The sequence below is a fragment of the Tamandua tetradactyla genome, chromosome 6, assembly GCF_023851605.1.
Source record: "Tamandua tetradactyla isolate mTamTet1 chromosome 6, mTamTet1.pri, whole genome shotgun sequence".
Taxonomy (NCBI): domain Eukaryota; kingdom Metazoa; phylum Chordata; class Mammalia; order Pilosa; family Myrmecophagidae; genus Tamandua; species Tamandua tetradactyla.
In genome coordinates, this window is record NC_135332.1 from 41,057,932 (window position 1) to 41,074,490 (window position 16,559).

Here is a 16,559-nt window from a genome sequence, read left to right on the forward strand (position 1 = left end):
CAAAGCAGTCATGTAGACAAATTCATGTGTTTTTCATAATAGTATCTAACAGCCATTTCTGTCTGCCTCGGTCACTATAGCACGCATAAAGAACAGTAGGAAACTGAGGCATGGGCAATCTTTTGAAGCCTGAATTCCAGGACAAGAAGTTTAGATTTCAGGCAAGAACTTGCAAGCAACGCCAGTTCTTCATTTTCTTAATATATGGTTTGGATTTGTATTGTTTTGATTTGCTTTTAATTATAGAAAATAGTTTCAGAGACAAAATTACTAAATTACTTTATATTTTCAGGTTCTTAGTTTGATCTAATGGCTATGAGTTCTATCACTAATAATGGGATCTTTAATAGGCTTTGCTGTATGCCTATAGCTTTGTAGTTTTATGTGTCTCCCATACTTTTTTAGTCATTCTTCATCTGATCGATAAATATGGACTCTCTACCATGAGCCAGGCCTACGCTTTGCAGCCAAGAATGTATCAAATGGTAAACTCCTTGAGACCAGGGGCCAACTCTGACTCATTTTTATATCTCTATCCCAGCAAAGTGCCTTGCCTTGCAGGTGTCAATGAATGTTGAATTAAGCTCACTTCCTGCCTCTCATACTGATCCTATGAGATTAACTAAAGCAAAGGCCCCCCGTCTTCAAAATGGAAACTCCCCATCTTTGGCCTTATGTCATGTTTCTTAGTATCATCTTTCCATGACCTCTCATCTAGTAAGGACAAGCTCTGTTCAAATTCAGTTTCTGTGGTTCCCAGGACTTTGCTCCCAAAGTGCCTAGTACATTCCTGTCCACATATCTAATTTAAAATTTAGGAAGTTTTTGTAGCCACATTTTAAGATGTAAAAAACAGATAAAATTTATACAAATAATAATTGAATTCCAAATATGTCCAACATATTATCATCTCAACATGTGGTCAGTACAAAAAATTATATTAATGAGATAGTCTGCATTCTATTATTCATACCAGGTCTTCAAAATCCAATGTGTATTTTACACTTAACTGCATAGCTCAGTTTGGAAAACCTACATTTAAAGTGCTCAACAGATGCTTGCAGCTAATGGCTATCTCATTTTATGGCATGAATATAGAATCTCCCAATCTTGTGTATACTTCATGTAAATAATTGAATCCAAATAGGACAAAAGAACTACAAAAGTATCCATTATACAAGTATCCATCATCCTGGCTGCATCACTGCCAAAGGAGATATATTCAGGCAAGATGGCATTATTTGCTAGGTGATACGTAATTTAGCTTACTGTTTCTTTTTCAGTTATTCTTAGATTTTTCATCATTAATTAAAACCCACAATTCGAAACCAGTCTTTTTCTGAAATCCTTGTAAGTTATTTGAAGTTCTTCGGTGGCATCATCTATTCCCGCAACCTTCCTTTTCTTCTTTCTTGCTTCACTGGCTCCCTAGAATCTAAATGATGGGATTTTCTCCCCACCTCCTCCCCAATGTGATGGATACAGATGAGCAGACGTCTTTTTTTTTTTTGGTACACGGGCCAGGAATCAAACCTGGGTATCTGGCATGGAAGTCAATCATTCTGCTACTGAACCACCCATGTGCTTCAACAAATGTCTTTTAAATTAAAACAAATAACTGTTTACCAGGAATTGCAAGTTAGTGGTGAAGCCATATTTGGTAGTAGGTGGCAGAACAAGAAAGGGGTTGATGCCAAACCTTGGGCTCATGAGGAGAAAAGAGTAGGATAAGAACATATGGAGTATGTTTTAAAACAAAATTTTGGACAGAATTCAAGCATGGTAAACAGTGGTCAGGAAAAAAGTCATAGGTATGTAAAAAGTGAAGTAGAGTCTATAGAGGCAGTGAGGAGACATTTCAGACAAACTTAAAGCCAATATTAGCTTTCTCAATTCATTGTTATTTCCCTTGGACCACATTCTTTCCTGTAAAAAGTTGAACATGGACACAGGCAACATAATAAGCAATATTAGGAAAACAGAATTGTAGAACTAGAATTCAAAGAAATTTAACTACATTATAAGCATCTTCCTTTAGACTATGTGGTTTTCATCCCTTAGCACCTCACTCAATGCTAGACATAGTAGGCATTGAATAGATATTGGATGTAAGGATGAACTGATTGATAATGGTTTATTGTTGGCACTTAGTAAGTACTAAGTGAAGGGTTAGTAATAAGAGAGAAAGATGGTGCATATTGACTGGATAGAATAGAGGAAAAAAGCCAAAAGCTGGAGGCAAGATGGAATGATGGGGAATAAATGGGCTCTACAGCTTAAAGAGCTCTTGGGAAAACCACAAATGGGAGCCAACAGACAGTAAAAGAGTGAAAAGGTTTGAAAATGAAAAGCAGTTTGACTGTCCCCTTAATCACTGTCTATAGGAATGTGTCTGTGTCTGGGGGATAATGTTTGAGTGACAACATAGTATGACACTTACCTATTGATGAGATGACATTTTCACCGTTTTCTGAGTCTATATACCCAGGAGCTATGATTCTGTGTCTTCCTGGCCAACTGGCTACTTTCTCCACACAAATCAGACTTCCAGTGCTGCCCCTTATCTTGAAACTTTGTCACTGGCTCCCTTGTGTTAATTTTTAACTTAAAATCACAACTCCAGGGCAATGGTGGCTCAGTGGCAGAGTTCTCACCTGCCATGCTGGAGACCTGGGTTCGGTTCCCAGTGCCTGTTCATGTTAAAAATAAAAAAAAAAATTTTAATTCCTTAAAAAAAAATCACAACTCCAATAGCAAAAACTTTATATCATTTCAAATAGATAAGAAAAAAATTATACTTCATGTAATATTTCAAACAAGCTTGTAGATATTAGGTATCACAACATATCAAATAATATAGTTGTGGATTATAATAAAAAATATATATCCTAACTGAATGAATCTAGAATTTATTTTAAATTGGGGTTTACTTCTAATATTTACCTGCTATTGATCTCATGATTCCAAGTATAGAAATATATTTGTTCCAGTTGGTACCTCATGAATCCCTCTCAAAGACTAAGTTATTTTAATTTATGCTTTCTTTAAACTTGTCTTCTAGCCAGGTTACTTAGGATCAACTTAACCGCCATTGATATGATTCAGTTACAGATTTTCTTTAACACTGGTTTAGCTGGGAAATTTCTTCAATCTTTCAATATCTTCAAAGCTAAACAATTACTTTAAACTTTATTTTGTAAAAATTATGATCTAATTATTTTTCAAGTATACTTGGATTAACGAAATGCAGCAGTGGGGTGTGCCTTTTAGCAGCTGACCAGACCACTTTTTGCATTCCTTAGAAATAAGATATCCAGTATTTTAAATCATAGCAACAGTTGATAAGAAAAACAGCAGAAAGGTAATCAATTCCATATGGAAAGAAAAAGAAGAAACCAATGAGGCTGTGAACTATCATTTTTCCTTATAAAAACAAATGTCCTTACTGGTAGATTTGGCAGAAAGGAAAAGCATTCTATGTGTTTACCATTTTACATCTGTTAACATATTGCATGTGATGTGTTTCAGTAAATATACCATTCCCTTTCAAACTCAGCTGCCAATTTCCAAGTGCGTTTTATCCTCTTGTGTCAAACCCACATCTGCGTGTCAGTTTCATCGATAATTGCATTTCCTTGGTGATAATTTTCTAAGTTAAAGGAATGTTGGGTGAAAGCGCTTGCCCATTTTACTGAAAAGCATATAACCATCTTCCACATCAACAAAACACCTATAAGTCATTTTTTTGTTCCCTCATTATTATTTATTTTTAATCCATATGTTTTACTTGTCCATCGATAAGGTAGACAAAAGGAGCATCAGACACAGGCTTTCAAACCACACGGTCACACTGCAACAGGTACATCATCATACATATCTTCAAGAAACATGGCCACCAGAGCACAGCTCCACATTTTCAGGCAGTTCCTCCAGCCTCTCCATTACACCTTAACTAAACAGGTGATATCTATTTAATGCATAAGAATAACCTTCAGGATAACCTCTCAACTCTGTTTGGAATCTCTCAGCCACTGACACTTTACTATGTCTCATTTCACTCTTCCCCCTTTTGGTCAAGAAGATTTTCTTATTCCCTTGATGTTGAGTTCCAGCTCATTCTAGGATTTCTGTCCCATGTTGCCAGGAAGGTTCACACCCCTGGGAGTCATTTCCCATGTAGAGAGGGAGAGGGCAGTGAGCTTGCTTGCTGTGTCGGCCAAGAGAGAGAGGCACATCTGAGCAACAGAAGAGGTTCTCTTAGGGGTGACTCTTAGGCCTAATTTTAAGTAGGCTTAGCCTATCCTTTGCAGGATTAAGTTTCATATGAACAAACTCCAAGATTGGAGGCTCAGCCTATTGATTTGACTATCCTCACTGCCTATGAGAATATCAATAATTCTCCACTTGGGGAAGTTAAATTTTCCTGCTTTCTCACCATTCCCTCTAGGGGACTCTGCAAATATTTCCCTATTCACTGTTCAAATCACTCTGGGATTTATCTGGGCATTACTCTGGACAAACCTACAAAGTCTCATGCCCTACACAAGTTTCCAAGTACTATGGTGTTAAATTAAGCTGTCCACATAAGTTACATTAGGAAATGCACTAGTCAAAACATAAATTTTGTACCAAATAAACATTTTTTGCTTGTCTCACACATACGTTAAAGTTTTAAAATATTAATTACCATCTATTTTCAACACCCTGCATTATTGACATTCCTTTGTTCTTTCTCATGCCAAAACATTTTTAAATTTGCACATTCAGTCACTATCATTATACGCTTTAGGCATTCCTAGATTATACCATCTCAGTCTTTATCGTCTATCTTTCCTTCTGATTTCATTTGTCCTCCCAGGCCTCCTCCCTCTATCATTCTCACATTCAGCTTCATTCAGTGTTCTAACAAAATTGTATTACATTAGGTAGCATTGTGCTATCCATTTTTGAATTTTTACAATCAGTCCTGTTGCACAATCTGCATCCCTTCAGCTCTAATTACCCAATATCTTAACCTGTTTCTATTTCCTGATGGTCTCTGTTACCAACTGAAATTCTCCAAGTTCATTCGCTAATGTCAATTCATATCAGTGAGACCATACAGTATTTTTCTTTTTGTTTCTGGCTAATCTCACTCAGCATAATGTTCTTAAGGTCCATCCATGTTGTTACATGCTTCATGACTTTATTCTGTCTGACAGCTGCATAATATTCCATCGTGTGTATATACTACAGCTTGCTTAGCCACTCATCTGTTGATGGACATTTGGGCTGTTTTCATCTCTTGGCAATTGTAAATAATGCTGCTATGAACACTGGTGTGCAAATGTTCGTTTATGTTCTTGCCCTCATGTCCTCTGAGTAGATACCTAGCAATGGTATTTCCAGATCATATGGCAATTCTATACTTAGCTTCCTGAGGAAATGCCACACTGCCTTCCATAGCAGTTGAACCATTTGACATTCCCACCAACAGTAGATAAGTGTGCCTCTTTCTTGACATCCTCTCCAGCACTTGTCGTTTTCTGTTTTATTGATAATGGCCATTCTGTTGGGTGTGAGATGGTATCTCATTGTGGTTTTGATTTACATTTCCCTGATAGCCAGGGAAGTTGAGCATCTTTTCATGTGCCATTTAGCCATTTGTATTGCCTCTTCTGAGAAGTGTCAATTCATGTCTTTTGCCCATTTTGTAATTTTCTAAGTCTGTCTTTTTGCTGTTGAGTTGAACAATCTCTTTATATATTCTGGATACTAGACCTTTAACTGATATATCATTTCCAAATATTATCTCCCATTGTGTAGGCTGTCTTTTTACATTCTTGACAAAGATCTTTGATGCACAAAAGTGTTTAATTTTGAGGAGTTCCCATTTCTTTCTTTCTTTCTTCAATGTTCTTGCTTTGGGTGTAAGGTCTAGGAAACTGCCTCCATTATAAGATTGATAAGATATTTCCCTGCATTTTCTTCTAAAAGTTTTATGGTTTTAGATCTAATGTTTAGGTCTTTGATCCATTTTGAGTTAATTTTTTTAAACTTTTTTTTGTTAATTAAAAAAAAATTAAAACAGATATCATTCCATTGTACATATACAATCAGTAATTCTTAATATCATCACAGAGTTGCATATTCATCATTTCTTAGTACATTTGCATCGATTTAGAAAAAGAAATAAAAGGACACCAAAAAAGAAATAAAATGATAATAGAGAAAAAAAACTATACGTACCATACCCCTTACCCCTCGCTTTCATTTACCACTATTTCAAACTGAATTTATTTTAACATTTGTTTCCCCTATTATTTGTTTTTATTCCATATGTTCTACTCTTCTGTTGATATAGTAGCTAAAAGGAGCATCAGACATAAGGATTTCACATTCACAGAGTCTCATTGTGAAAGCTATATCATTGTTCAATCATCATCAAGAAACATGGCTACTGGAACACAGCACTACATTTTCAGGCAATTCCCTCCAGCCTCTCCACTACATCTTGAACAACAAGGTGATATCTACTTAATGCGTAAGAATAACCTCCAGGATAACCTCTCTACTCTGTTTGGAATCTCTCAGCCATTGACACTTTGTCTCATTTTACTCTTCCCTCTTTTGGTCGAGAAGTTTCTCTCAATCCCTTGATGTTAATTCTCAGCTCATTCTAGGGTTTTTCTCAGTCCTTTGATGCTAAATCTCAGCTCATTCCAGGATCTTTGTCCCATGTTGCCAGGAAGATCCACACCCCTGGGAGTCATGTCTCATGCAGAGAGGGGGAGGGTGGTGAGACTGCTCATCTGTTGGCTGGAGAGAGAGGCCACATCTGAGCAACAAAAGAGGCTCTCTTGGGGGTGACTCTTAGGCCTAGATTTTAAGTAGAATTGACCTATCCTTTGTGGGGTTAAGTTTCATGTGAACAAACCCCAAGACTGGGGGCTCAGCCTATAGCTTTGGTTGTCCACACTGCTTGTGAGAATATCAAAAATTCAACTTGGGGAAGTTGAATTTCTCCCCACTCTCACCATTCCCTGAAGGGGGCTTGCAAATACTTTTCCAGTCACAGATCAAATCATTCTGGGATTCATCAGGGCATCACTCTGGACAAACCAACAAAATCTCATGTGCTACCTGAGATTCCAAGTACTTATGACATTAAATCAAACTATCTACATGAGTTATATTAGGAAATGCTCTAGTCAAAATCTAAATTTTGTAACAAATAAACATTTTTTGCTTTAGTCTCACATATAAGGTGACATTTTAAAGTATTAATTATCATCTATTTTCAGCACCCTGCAATAATGACATTCCTTTGTTCTTCCTCACGCCAAAACATTTTTAAAATTTGTACATTGTACATTTCACTATTATTATACACTGTAGGCATTCCTAGATTATACCATTTGAGTTAATTTTTGTATAGGGTGTAAGAATTGGTTCCTCTTTCATTCTTTTGCATGTGGATATCAGTTCTCTAGGCACTATTCATTGAAGAGACTGTTCTGTCCCAGGTGAGTTGGCTTGACTGTCTTATCAAAGACCAGTTGTCCATTGATGATAGGGTCTAATTCTGAACATTCTATTTGATTCCATTGGTCAGTATATCTATCTTTATGCCACTACCATGCTGTTTTGACCACTGTAGCTTCATAATACGCCTTAAAGTCAGGTAGCGTGAAGCCTCCAACTTCATTTTTCTTTCTCAGGATATTTTATAAGTCATTTTTAGAAAGTATTTTTACTGACAAATCTTCACACATATAGTCCATACGTGGTATACAATCAGCGGCTCATACTATCATCACATAGTTGTATATTCATCACCATGATCATCACATTTGCATTACTCCAGAAAAAGAAAAAAAAATCATACATACCATTTCCCTTACCCCTCCCTTTCATTGACCACTAGTATTTCCATCTACATAATTTATTTTACCCTTTGTTCACCCTATTATTTATTTTGTTAATCCACATATTTTTACCCATCTGTACATACCCTGGATAAAAGGAACATCATACAGAAGGCTCATACAATCAGTCACATTGTAAAAATTGTATCTTTACACAATCATCTTCAAGAATCAAGGTTACTGGAACATAGCTCAACAGTTTCAGGTACTTTTCTACAGCCACTCCTATACACCATAAAGTAAGAAGGGATATCTATATAATGCATAAGGATAACCTCTCGACTCTGTCTGAAATCTCTCAGCCACTGAAACTTATTTTGTCTCATTTCTCTCTTCCTCCTTTGGTCAAGAAGTCTTTCTCTATCTCTTAATGCCAGATCCCAGCTCATCCCAGGATTTCTGTCCCACATTGCCTGAAAGGTTTATACCCCTGGGGAGTCATGTTGCACATAGGAGGGAGGGTAGTGACTTCACTTGCCAAGTTGGCTTAGAGAGAGAGAGGCCACATCTAAGCACAGAATTTCCTTTGGTCTCACATATAAGTTGAAGTTTTAAAATATGGATGATATTATCCTTTACCGTGCATTCTAAATTACTTTAGTCCTATCCAGATCAACTTCTTTCATATCTCTACTTGAAGTCTGATCACTTTTTCAACTTTTTAAACAGTTCCTGTATAGGGTACTGCTGACTTCCATAACTTCAGAGTTCTAACTCTGAGTCTCAGGTGTCACATAAATACCCAAAGTTTCTGGGAACAAAACTTCATATTATAACAAAGCTGTTATAAACAAACAGCTCTGTACTTCAGAATTTAGAAATAACGGTTACATCTCCTGAATATATGTGACTGCTGTAACAGCTTAGATCTAGACCCCAACCTGATAACCCATGCTCTCAACTTCAGTTTACTGAGTTTTTATATTATAGTTAGTCCACGTTATAGTTTGCTAGCTGCCAGAATGCAATATCCTGGAAATGGAATGGCTTTTAAAAAGGAGAATTTAATGAGTTGCTAGTTTACAGTTCTAAGGCCGAGAAAATGTCCCAATTACAACAAGTCTATAGGAATGTCCAATCAAAGGCATCCAGGGAGATACCTTGGTTCAAGAAGGCCGATGAAGTTCAGGGTTTCTCTCTTAAGTGGAAGGGCACATGGGGAGCACAGTTAGAGTTTCTCTCTCATCTGGAAAAGCACATGGTGAACATGGTCAGGGTTCCTCTCTCATCTGGGGGGACACATGGTGAACACAGCGTCATCTGCTAGCTTTTTTTCTCCCCTGGCTTCTGGCTTCATGAAGCTCCCTGGGAGGGGTTTTCCTTCTTCATCTCCAAAGGTTGCTGGCTCATGGACTCTCTGCTTTGTGGTGCTGCAGCATTCTCTGCGCTCTCCGAATCTCCCATTCTCCAAAATGTTTCCTGTTTTATAGGACTCCAGTAAACCAATCAAGACCCATCCAAATGGGTGGAGACATGTCATCACCTAATCCAGTTTAACAACCACTCTTGACTAAATCACGTCATCCAGGGAGATGATCTGATAACAGTTTCAAACATACAGTATTGAATAGGGATTGTTCTACCTTTATGAGATGGGATTTTGATTAAAACACGGCTTTTCTAGGGGGCATACATCCTTTCAAACCAGCACAGTCTATATGTTTGAGGCATGATAATATTAGTCTTTTTGTTCCTGACATTTCATTCAACAAATCGTCCTTAAGGTTCAACACCTAGTCTCATGCCTCACAACCTTATTCCGGCCGCCCAGTAGTCCATTGTGTGTATATGCCATAATTCCAACCTTCCATTCCTCAGTGTTGTACCCTCAGGCCACCTCCATCCATACAGCTGCTACCATAGACACCAATGTGCAAATGTCCATTCATGTCCCCACACTCAGTTCCTCAGATATTTACTGAGCAACGTGGTTTCAGGATCATATGGCAACCCATCTTCTAGCCTCTATAGAACTCTCCAAAGGGTTGCACTTCTCAGTTTCCCTACCAAACATGAATGGGTACATCTTGTTCTTGAGCACTTGTTTCTCTCTGTTCATTTTTAAACAGTTTTATTCACACACCCTACAATCCAACCTATGTATATAGGCATACCTTCACTACCATAATCTATATGAAGACATTTCCTTTTCTCCTACAAAGAATCCGTACCACTTCTCCACGCATGCCACCCCCAAGCCTATTGACATTTAGTTTTGGCATAATGCCTTTGTTAAATTCAGTGGAAGCATATTACAATGTTACTGTTGTATAAGTCATTTTTAAAGCACTAATGTTGAATAAAAGCAATTTCTACTCTGGCATTCCAAGTTCTAAAAGAAAATTTGGAACAATTTTCTGATGACAGAAAGTTTAAGAATAGCAAACAAAGCAAAAATTTACTTATTCACCTTTCTATTTAAGCATGATGTGCATTTATTACCAATATCTTGACATTTATTTTTAAATAGCTGCTTAAGTGGGAAATTGTACCCTATTAAAGGTAAATTAAATATTCAAAATAGATGTTCACTTCGGAGCATTTGACAACAGCTCCCTCTTCTGGTACAAAGCATTCATTTCAAGGATGACTATATTTAAATACAGAATTAAGTTATCTTAGTTTAAAATTGCACGGCAATACAAAACATTGCTAAAAGAAATTTTAAATGACCTAAGTAGATGGAAAACATTCCAGGCTCATGAATAGGAAGAGTGAATGTCAAGATGTCAATTCTGCCCAAACTGATCTACAGATTCAACGCAATGTTGATCAAAATCCCAACAACCTACTCTGAATACTTAAAAAAACTAGTTATCAAGTTTATTTGGGAGGGCAAGAGACCCCAAATAGCTAAAGATATCCTAAAAAAGAAGAGCAAAGTGGAAGGACTATCACTTCCTGACTTTAATGCTTACTATGAAGCCACAGCAGTCAAAACAACACGATACTGGCACAAAGATAGTACTAACAGAATCAAATCGAGACTGTGGAGATAAACCACCAAATCTATAGACAACTGATCTTCGATAACACCCCCAAATCTACTGAACTGGGACAGGATAGTCTTTTCAATAAATAGGCATGGAAGAATTGGATCTCAATAGCCAAAAGAATGAAAGAGGACCCCTACCTTATATCCTATAAAAATTAACTAAAAATGGATTAAAGACCTAAATAAACATAAGAGCCCACTACTATAAAATTTCTGAAGAAAGTGCAGGAAACGTCTTCGAGATCTAGAAATAGGAGGTAGCTTCTTAAACTTTACACCTAAAGTACAAGTCATAAAAGAAAAAATAGACAAATGGGGACTCCTTAAGATGAAGAGCTTCTGTGCTTCAAAGGATTTTGTCAAAAAAGGTGAGGAGGCAGCCAATTCAATGGGAGAAAATATTTGGAAAGCACATATCGGATTAAGGCTTGATATCCTCTGTACATAAAGAAATTATACAGTTCAACAACAAAAGAACAAACAACCCAATTATAAAATAGGCTGAGGATATGAATAGACACTTCTGAAGAGCAAATACAGGTGGCTAAAAAGCACACGAAGAGATGCTCATTTTCATTAGCCCCAAGGGAGATGCAAATCAAGATGACAATGAGATACCACCTCATACCTACAAGAATAGCTGCTATTAAACAAGCAGAAAAACTACAGATGTTGGAGAGGAGGTGGAGATATTGGAACATTTATTCACTGTTGGTGGGAATGTAAAATGGTACAGTCACTGTGGAAGACAGTTTGGGAATTCCTAAGAAAAGTAAATATTGAGTTGCCCTATGACCCTGCAATATCAATATTCAGTATATACCCAGAAGAGCTGAAAGCAGTGACATGGACATTTGAACACCAATGTTCACAGCAGCATTATTCACAACTGCCAAAAGATGGAAACAGTCCAAATGCCCATCAATAGAGAAGTGGATAATCAAAATGTGGTATATTCATAAGATGGATTATGCAGCAGTAAGATAAAAAGAGGTCCCAAAGAATATGACAACATGGATGGACCTTGAGGACAAAATGCTGAGTGAAATAAGTCAGACACAAAAGGACAGATACTGCATGATTCTACTATCATAACTCTGGTAAAGAACAATGAAAATTGTCTAAAATTGAGAGTGCTGCTGATTGTACAACCAAGTGAGGACACTGTAAGACATGGTTTGTCTATTTTGGACATCATCCATGATGCCCAATAGATGGAGGGAGCCAAAAGGTACAATGACTGAGAAGCAGAATGGCAAACTGTGATACATTTATATGATGGAATATGGTGCGACTACAAAAAGCAAGGACATTGTGAGGCACGAAATGAACTGAATAAATCTTGTGGACATTGTGTTGTGCAAAATAAGCCAGAAACAAAAGAACAACTATGCTATAATCTCTTTCAGAAAATACTTATAAGAAAATAGGAGCCTAGATTGTAAGCCCTTATAGCAGCCACACTTAGTCTCATAAATGTTATTTCTGGATGCTGAGATGCTGAACTATATCAGCTGGTATTTCCCTGGGTCTTTGAGTAACTCTGTGACATGTGGGAGCCAGAGATGGAGTGCTGCAGGCCTGAAAATTAGCACAGCTACGAATAATAACAGTTCAAGTAACCGAAGGGGAGATCAGGCCTCAATGAGACATAAAAACGAAGCCAATCTGGCTGGGTCTAAAATCAGAATCCAGTGTAGCACATGATAGTGTATGTACTCTAGACCTTCACCTACTGCATGGGATCAAAAGTTTATTACATCTAGAATCTAAATTTTCTGTAGTACATACTCTAAATGAACCTGCCTGGATAGCTCATTTGAACGACCCAGACTCCTGAGTGGGTCGTGGGTCCAGCATGGGAATGAGGCCTTGCAGTTCTGTGTAGCTTGCCGTTATGCTGGTTCACACACATCTCAGACTGTGGTGGGCTGATAATTGGGAGGTGTCAGTGGAGTTCTCTGGGAGTCCAAAGGAAAAAAAAAAGTATATGTGTATGGAATTATTCAACTTTCCCAACTGGGAAGCCGCAGGTACCCTCTCAACCATAGGGGACTCCCAGGAAAATGGGCCAGGCCCTTGATTTTGAGGCTTGCCCTTATGAAACCTGTGTCAGGGAGAAGCTAAGACTGCCCATGGCGAGGCCTGGGATTTTCTTTCAGGTAGCATCTTTGTTGCCCAGATGTGGCCTCTTTCTTTAGGTCCACTTCTGCAAGGAAAATCACTGCATGACACAAGACAATTAGGGGTGAAGGTCTCCCTGGCAGTGTACTGGCTCCTGGGGATGAGTCTGGTCCTGGCATCTGGGATTGTTAACTCCTTCAGGACCAAGGGGAAGAAAAGAGGCATTAGAAGATGCCTAATAAAATAAGGCATCAGTGTCCAAGAGAGATCAAGTGGGGCTCAGAGTCTATTCTAGAGGCAACTCCTAAGCAAGTTTCAATTAGATAGTATTGATTGCTATGGTTTGCTAGCAACCCCAACCAGCATCATTCTGGTTGACTCTTAAGAACACCTGGGGCTCAAACTGAGCCTCTATAAGGTTTCATGCACTAAGTTTGCATTCCTGGAACTTGTACTTCCTGGAGGGTTCCTAGGCCAGATAAATCCTGAAACCCAGAGGGACCAGCTTCTCCAAGATTATCAATTAATTACATCCTCCTATCCTTTAGTGTCAATGCTCCTTCTCAAATGAAAAAGTCAGAATAGGCATTGCCCAGGGATCCCTATGGATTGGGAGAGGGATCAGGGGAGAAGGAGAAGGTATAACAGAGAGATTAGAATCTGGCAAATGGTATGACGGCTGAATCACTATATTAATATTCCATCTAGCTTCCAGTGTTCAGGAGCAGCTAGAAGGAAAAATCTGAGATGGTGGAATAGTAGAAAATGACAAACTGTGGAATCTGTTCTGTAACTACTTGTTGAAGTGTGCTTTGAAAATTAGTGCTTTTCTCTTTCTTTGCTTTGTATACATTGTATTTTGCAATAAAAATATTTTTTTTAAATTGCATTGTGAAAATTTAGTAATCTTTTGCTAAAATTTTTTTTGCTAAGAAAAAGGGTTAGTGAACCCTTTTTGGAGTAAAGAGGGAAGATTTAGGAAGATGGGGACAAAACAGTGTATGCCTTTTGCCTAGATAGTTCTAGATTTCCAACATCTCAGCAAGGTATTTCCAAAGTTCTTTATAGAAACACCAATTTTTTTTTTTCTTACAAATGAAATGCCAAGTAGAAGATGTTTTCATTGAAAACATGCTATCTCCATTTTAAGTTTTCCCTTCTTTTTGAGGGGGAATAGTATGCAAAATGGAATCAGCATTCCACTTTGTTACCTTAACAGCTAGGTCTTTGAAAACTTTAACAGAGAAAGCAATACTGAAAGCATTTTAGTCCAAAAGTGTCTTAAGGTACTTTTTTTCCTTTGTTCAAAAATCAGAGGTTGCAATAACTGGCAATAACCTGCTCTAACAATGTGAAACTGTCCAAAAAGTCCTCTTCTTCAATTCCAAATTTTGTGTACTGATGAATGTAGGCCCTGGTGAGAAAGAAAAAAAAAACCAAAACAGAAAATGTAAAATAAAAAATCTCAGGTGAACGAATAACTCTTAAAATCAAACAAGAAATAGACCTTTTCTAGTGCGTGAATATTCAAAGACAGCAGAATCTTGAGTCATATATTTGCTTCATTGTTTACTCTAACAATTGGCAAACTGTTAAAATTGATGTCAAGCTCCCTGTCCTTTCAGTATCCAAGAGAGATACAATAATAGGCATGCAGGGGGGAAAAAAGCATGTTTAAATTTGGTTGTATACCCAGTACATATTATTCAACATCCTACAGGAGATGACTGGGTTCAATATAAACTCTAAATATCTAAGGCTTGAAACGGTGGAAACACATCAACCCAGTTTGAGGAATGGCGTGAAGCCTCCCAAGTTCTTTTCAGAAAATACTTAATTTGTAGATATGCCAGGGTGGTCCTCCCAGTAACCCCCTCAAAATGTTCTAAGGCAGGAGAAATTATATTAAAAAGAATGTCAAGGGCAGACAGGAATTAAATTGATGTGACAGTGGCTGCTACCACTCGAGATTGAGAGAGAATGATGCCAGAAAGGGACAAAGGATACATTTCTACAGGAGTAGGAATTTATGGAATGGCTACATGCAGGATAACTAGGCTTCTGTGAGTCAGGCTAACCAAAGTCACAGACACTGTGCAGTCATTTGAGGGATTTTGCTTAGACATTTAGCAACTATGGTACAGGTGAAGAACCTGATAAAACATTTCTTAGTATCAAGTGGAGTTGAACTTACTATATTTCTTACTGAGCAAAATCAAACTCTCTTCCACTCTCCCAAGGATCTTATTTTGGAAGACTAACTTTATTTCGGAAAACTTCCTGTGCCTTATAATGAAATTTCTGCTTTAATTTTGCTTGGCTTAGAAACTACCCATTTGAGCAACATAATAATAATAAAATACTATTATAATAATAATAGTAATGGCAAACAATTATTGAGCATTTACCAGCCAGGCACTGTGGCTGGTGTTTTTTTTTCTAATCTATTCAATTTATTTTTTTTTCGTTTTTCTTTTCTTTAATTTTTTTACTCAGTTTATTTTAACCTTTGTTCCCCTTATTACTTGTTTATGTTTTATCCATAGATTTTTTTAATTCAACATAACAATATACAAGCACAAACATTCTTACCATATGATCATTCCATTCTACATATATAATCAGTAACTCACAATATCATCACATAGTTGTATATTCACCATCATGATCATTTCTTAGAACATTTGCATCAACTCAGAAAAAGAAATAAAAGGAAAACAGAAAAAAAATTCATATATACCATACTCCTTGCCCCTCCTTTACATTGATCACTAGCATTTCAATCTACTAAATTTATTTCAACATTTGTTCCCCCATTACTTATTTATTTTTAATCCATATGTTTTACTCATCTGTTGATAAGGTAAATAAAAGAAGCATCAGTCACAAGGTTTTCACAATCACACAGTCACATTGTGAAAGCTTTATCATTATATAATCATCTTCAAGAAACATGGTTACTGGAACACAGCTCTACATTCTCAGGCAGTTCCCTCCAGCCTCTCCATTACACCTTAACTAAAATGGTGATATCTATATAATGCGTAAGAATAATCTCCAGGATAACCTCTTGACTCTGTTTGGAATCTCTGGGCCATTGACACTTTATTTTGTCTCATTTTGCTCTTCCCCCTTTTGGACGAGAAAGTTTTCTCAATCCCTTGATGCTGATCCAGCTCATTCTAGGATTTCTGTCCCACGTTGTCAGGAAGGTCCACAGCCCTGGAAGTCATGTCCCACGTAGACAGGGGGAGGGCAGTGAGTTTGCTTGTTGTGTTGGCTGAGAGAGAGGTCACATCTGAGCAACAAAAGAGGTTCTCTGGGGGTAACTCTTAGGCCTAATTTTAAGTAGACTTAGCCTATTTTGCGGGGTTAAATTTCATATGAACAAACCCCCAGATTGAAGGCTCAGCCTACTGTGTAGCTGGTGTTTTTACATGAGTATCTCATTTAATCCTGACCACATACTCTCTCAGCATCCATTGTACAGATAAGAAATGAGGCCTGAAGTAACAAGACCCAAGGTGTCACCC

The 16,559-nt window shown here is 37.5% G+C and overlaps 1 protein-coding gene across 4 annotated transcripts in view; it reads right to left on the reverse strand.

The window, feature by feature from the left end:
• Positions 1-16,559, reverse strand: part of TUBD1 (tubulin delta 1) — a 36,889-nt gene that overhangs the window by 3,043 nt on the left and 17,287 nt on the right. For 2 of the 4 annotated variants that reach the window (XM_077164985.1, XM_077164983.1), the window contains one exon: positions 7,789-14,440. In XM_077164985.1, the coding sequence (XP_077021100.1) occupies positions 14,338-14,440 (103 nt within the window). In that variant the 3' untranslated portion in view covers positions 7,789-14,337. Of the gene's footprint in view, positions 1-2,369; positions 2,691-7,788; positions 14,441-16,559 lie in introns of those variants that run through there. The other 2 variants (XR_013177669.1, XM_077164984.1) reach the window with 2 other exon arrangements.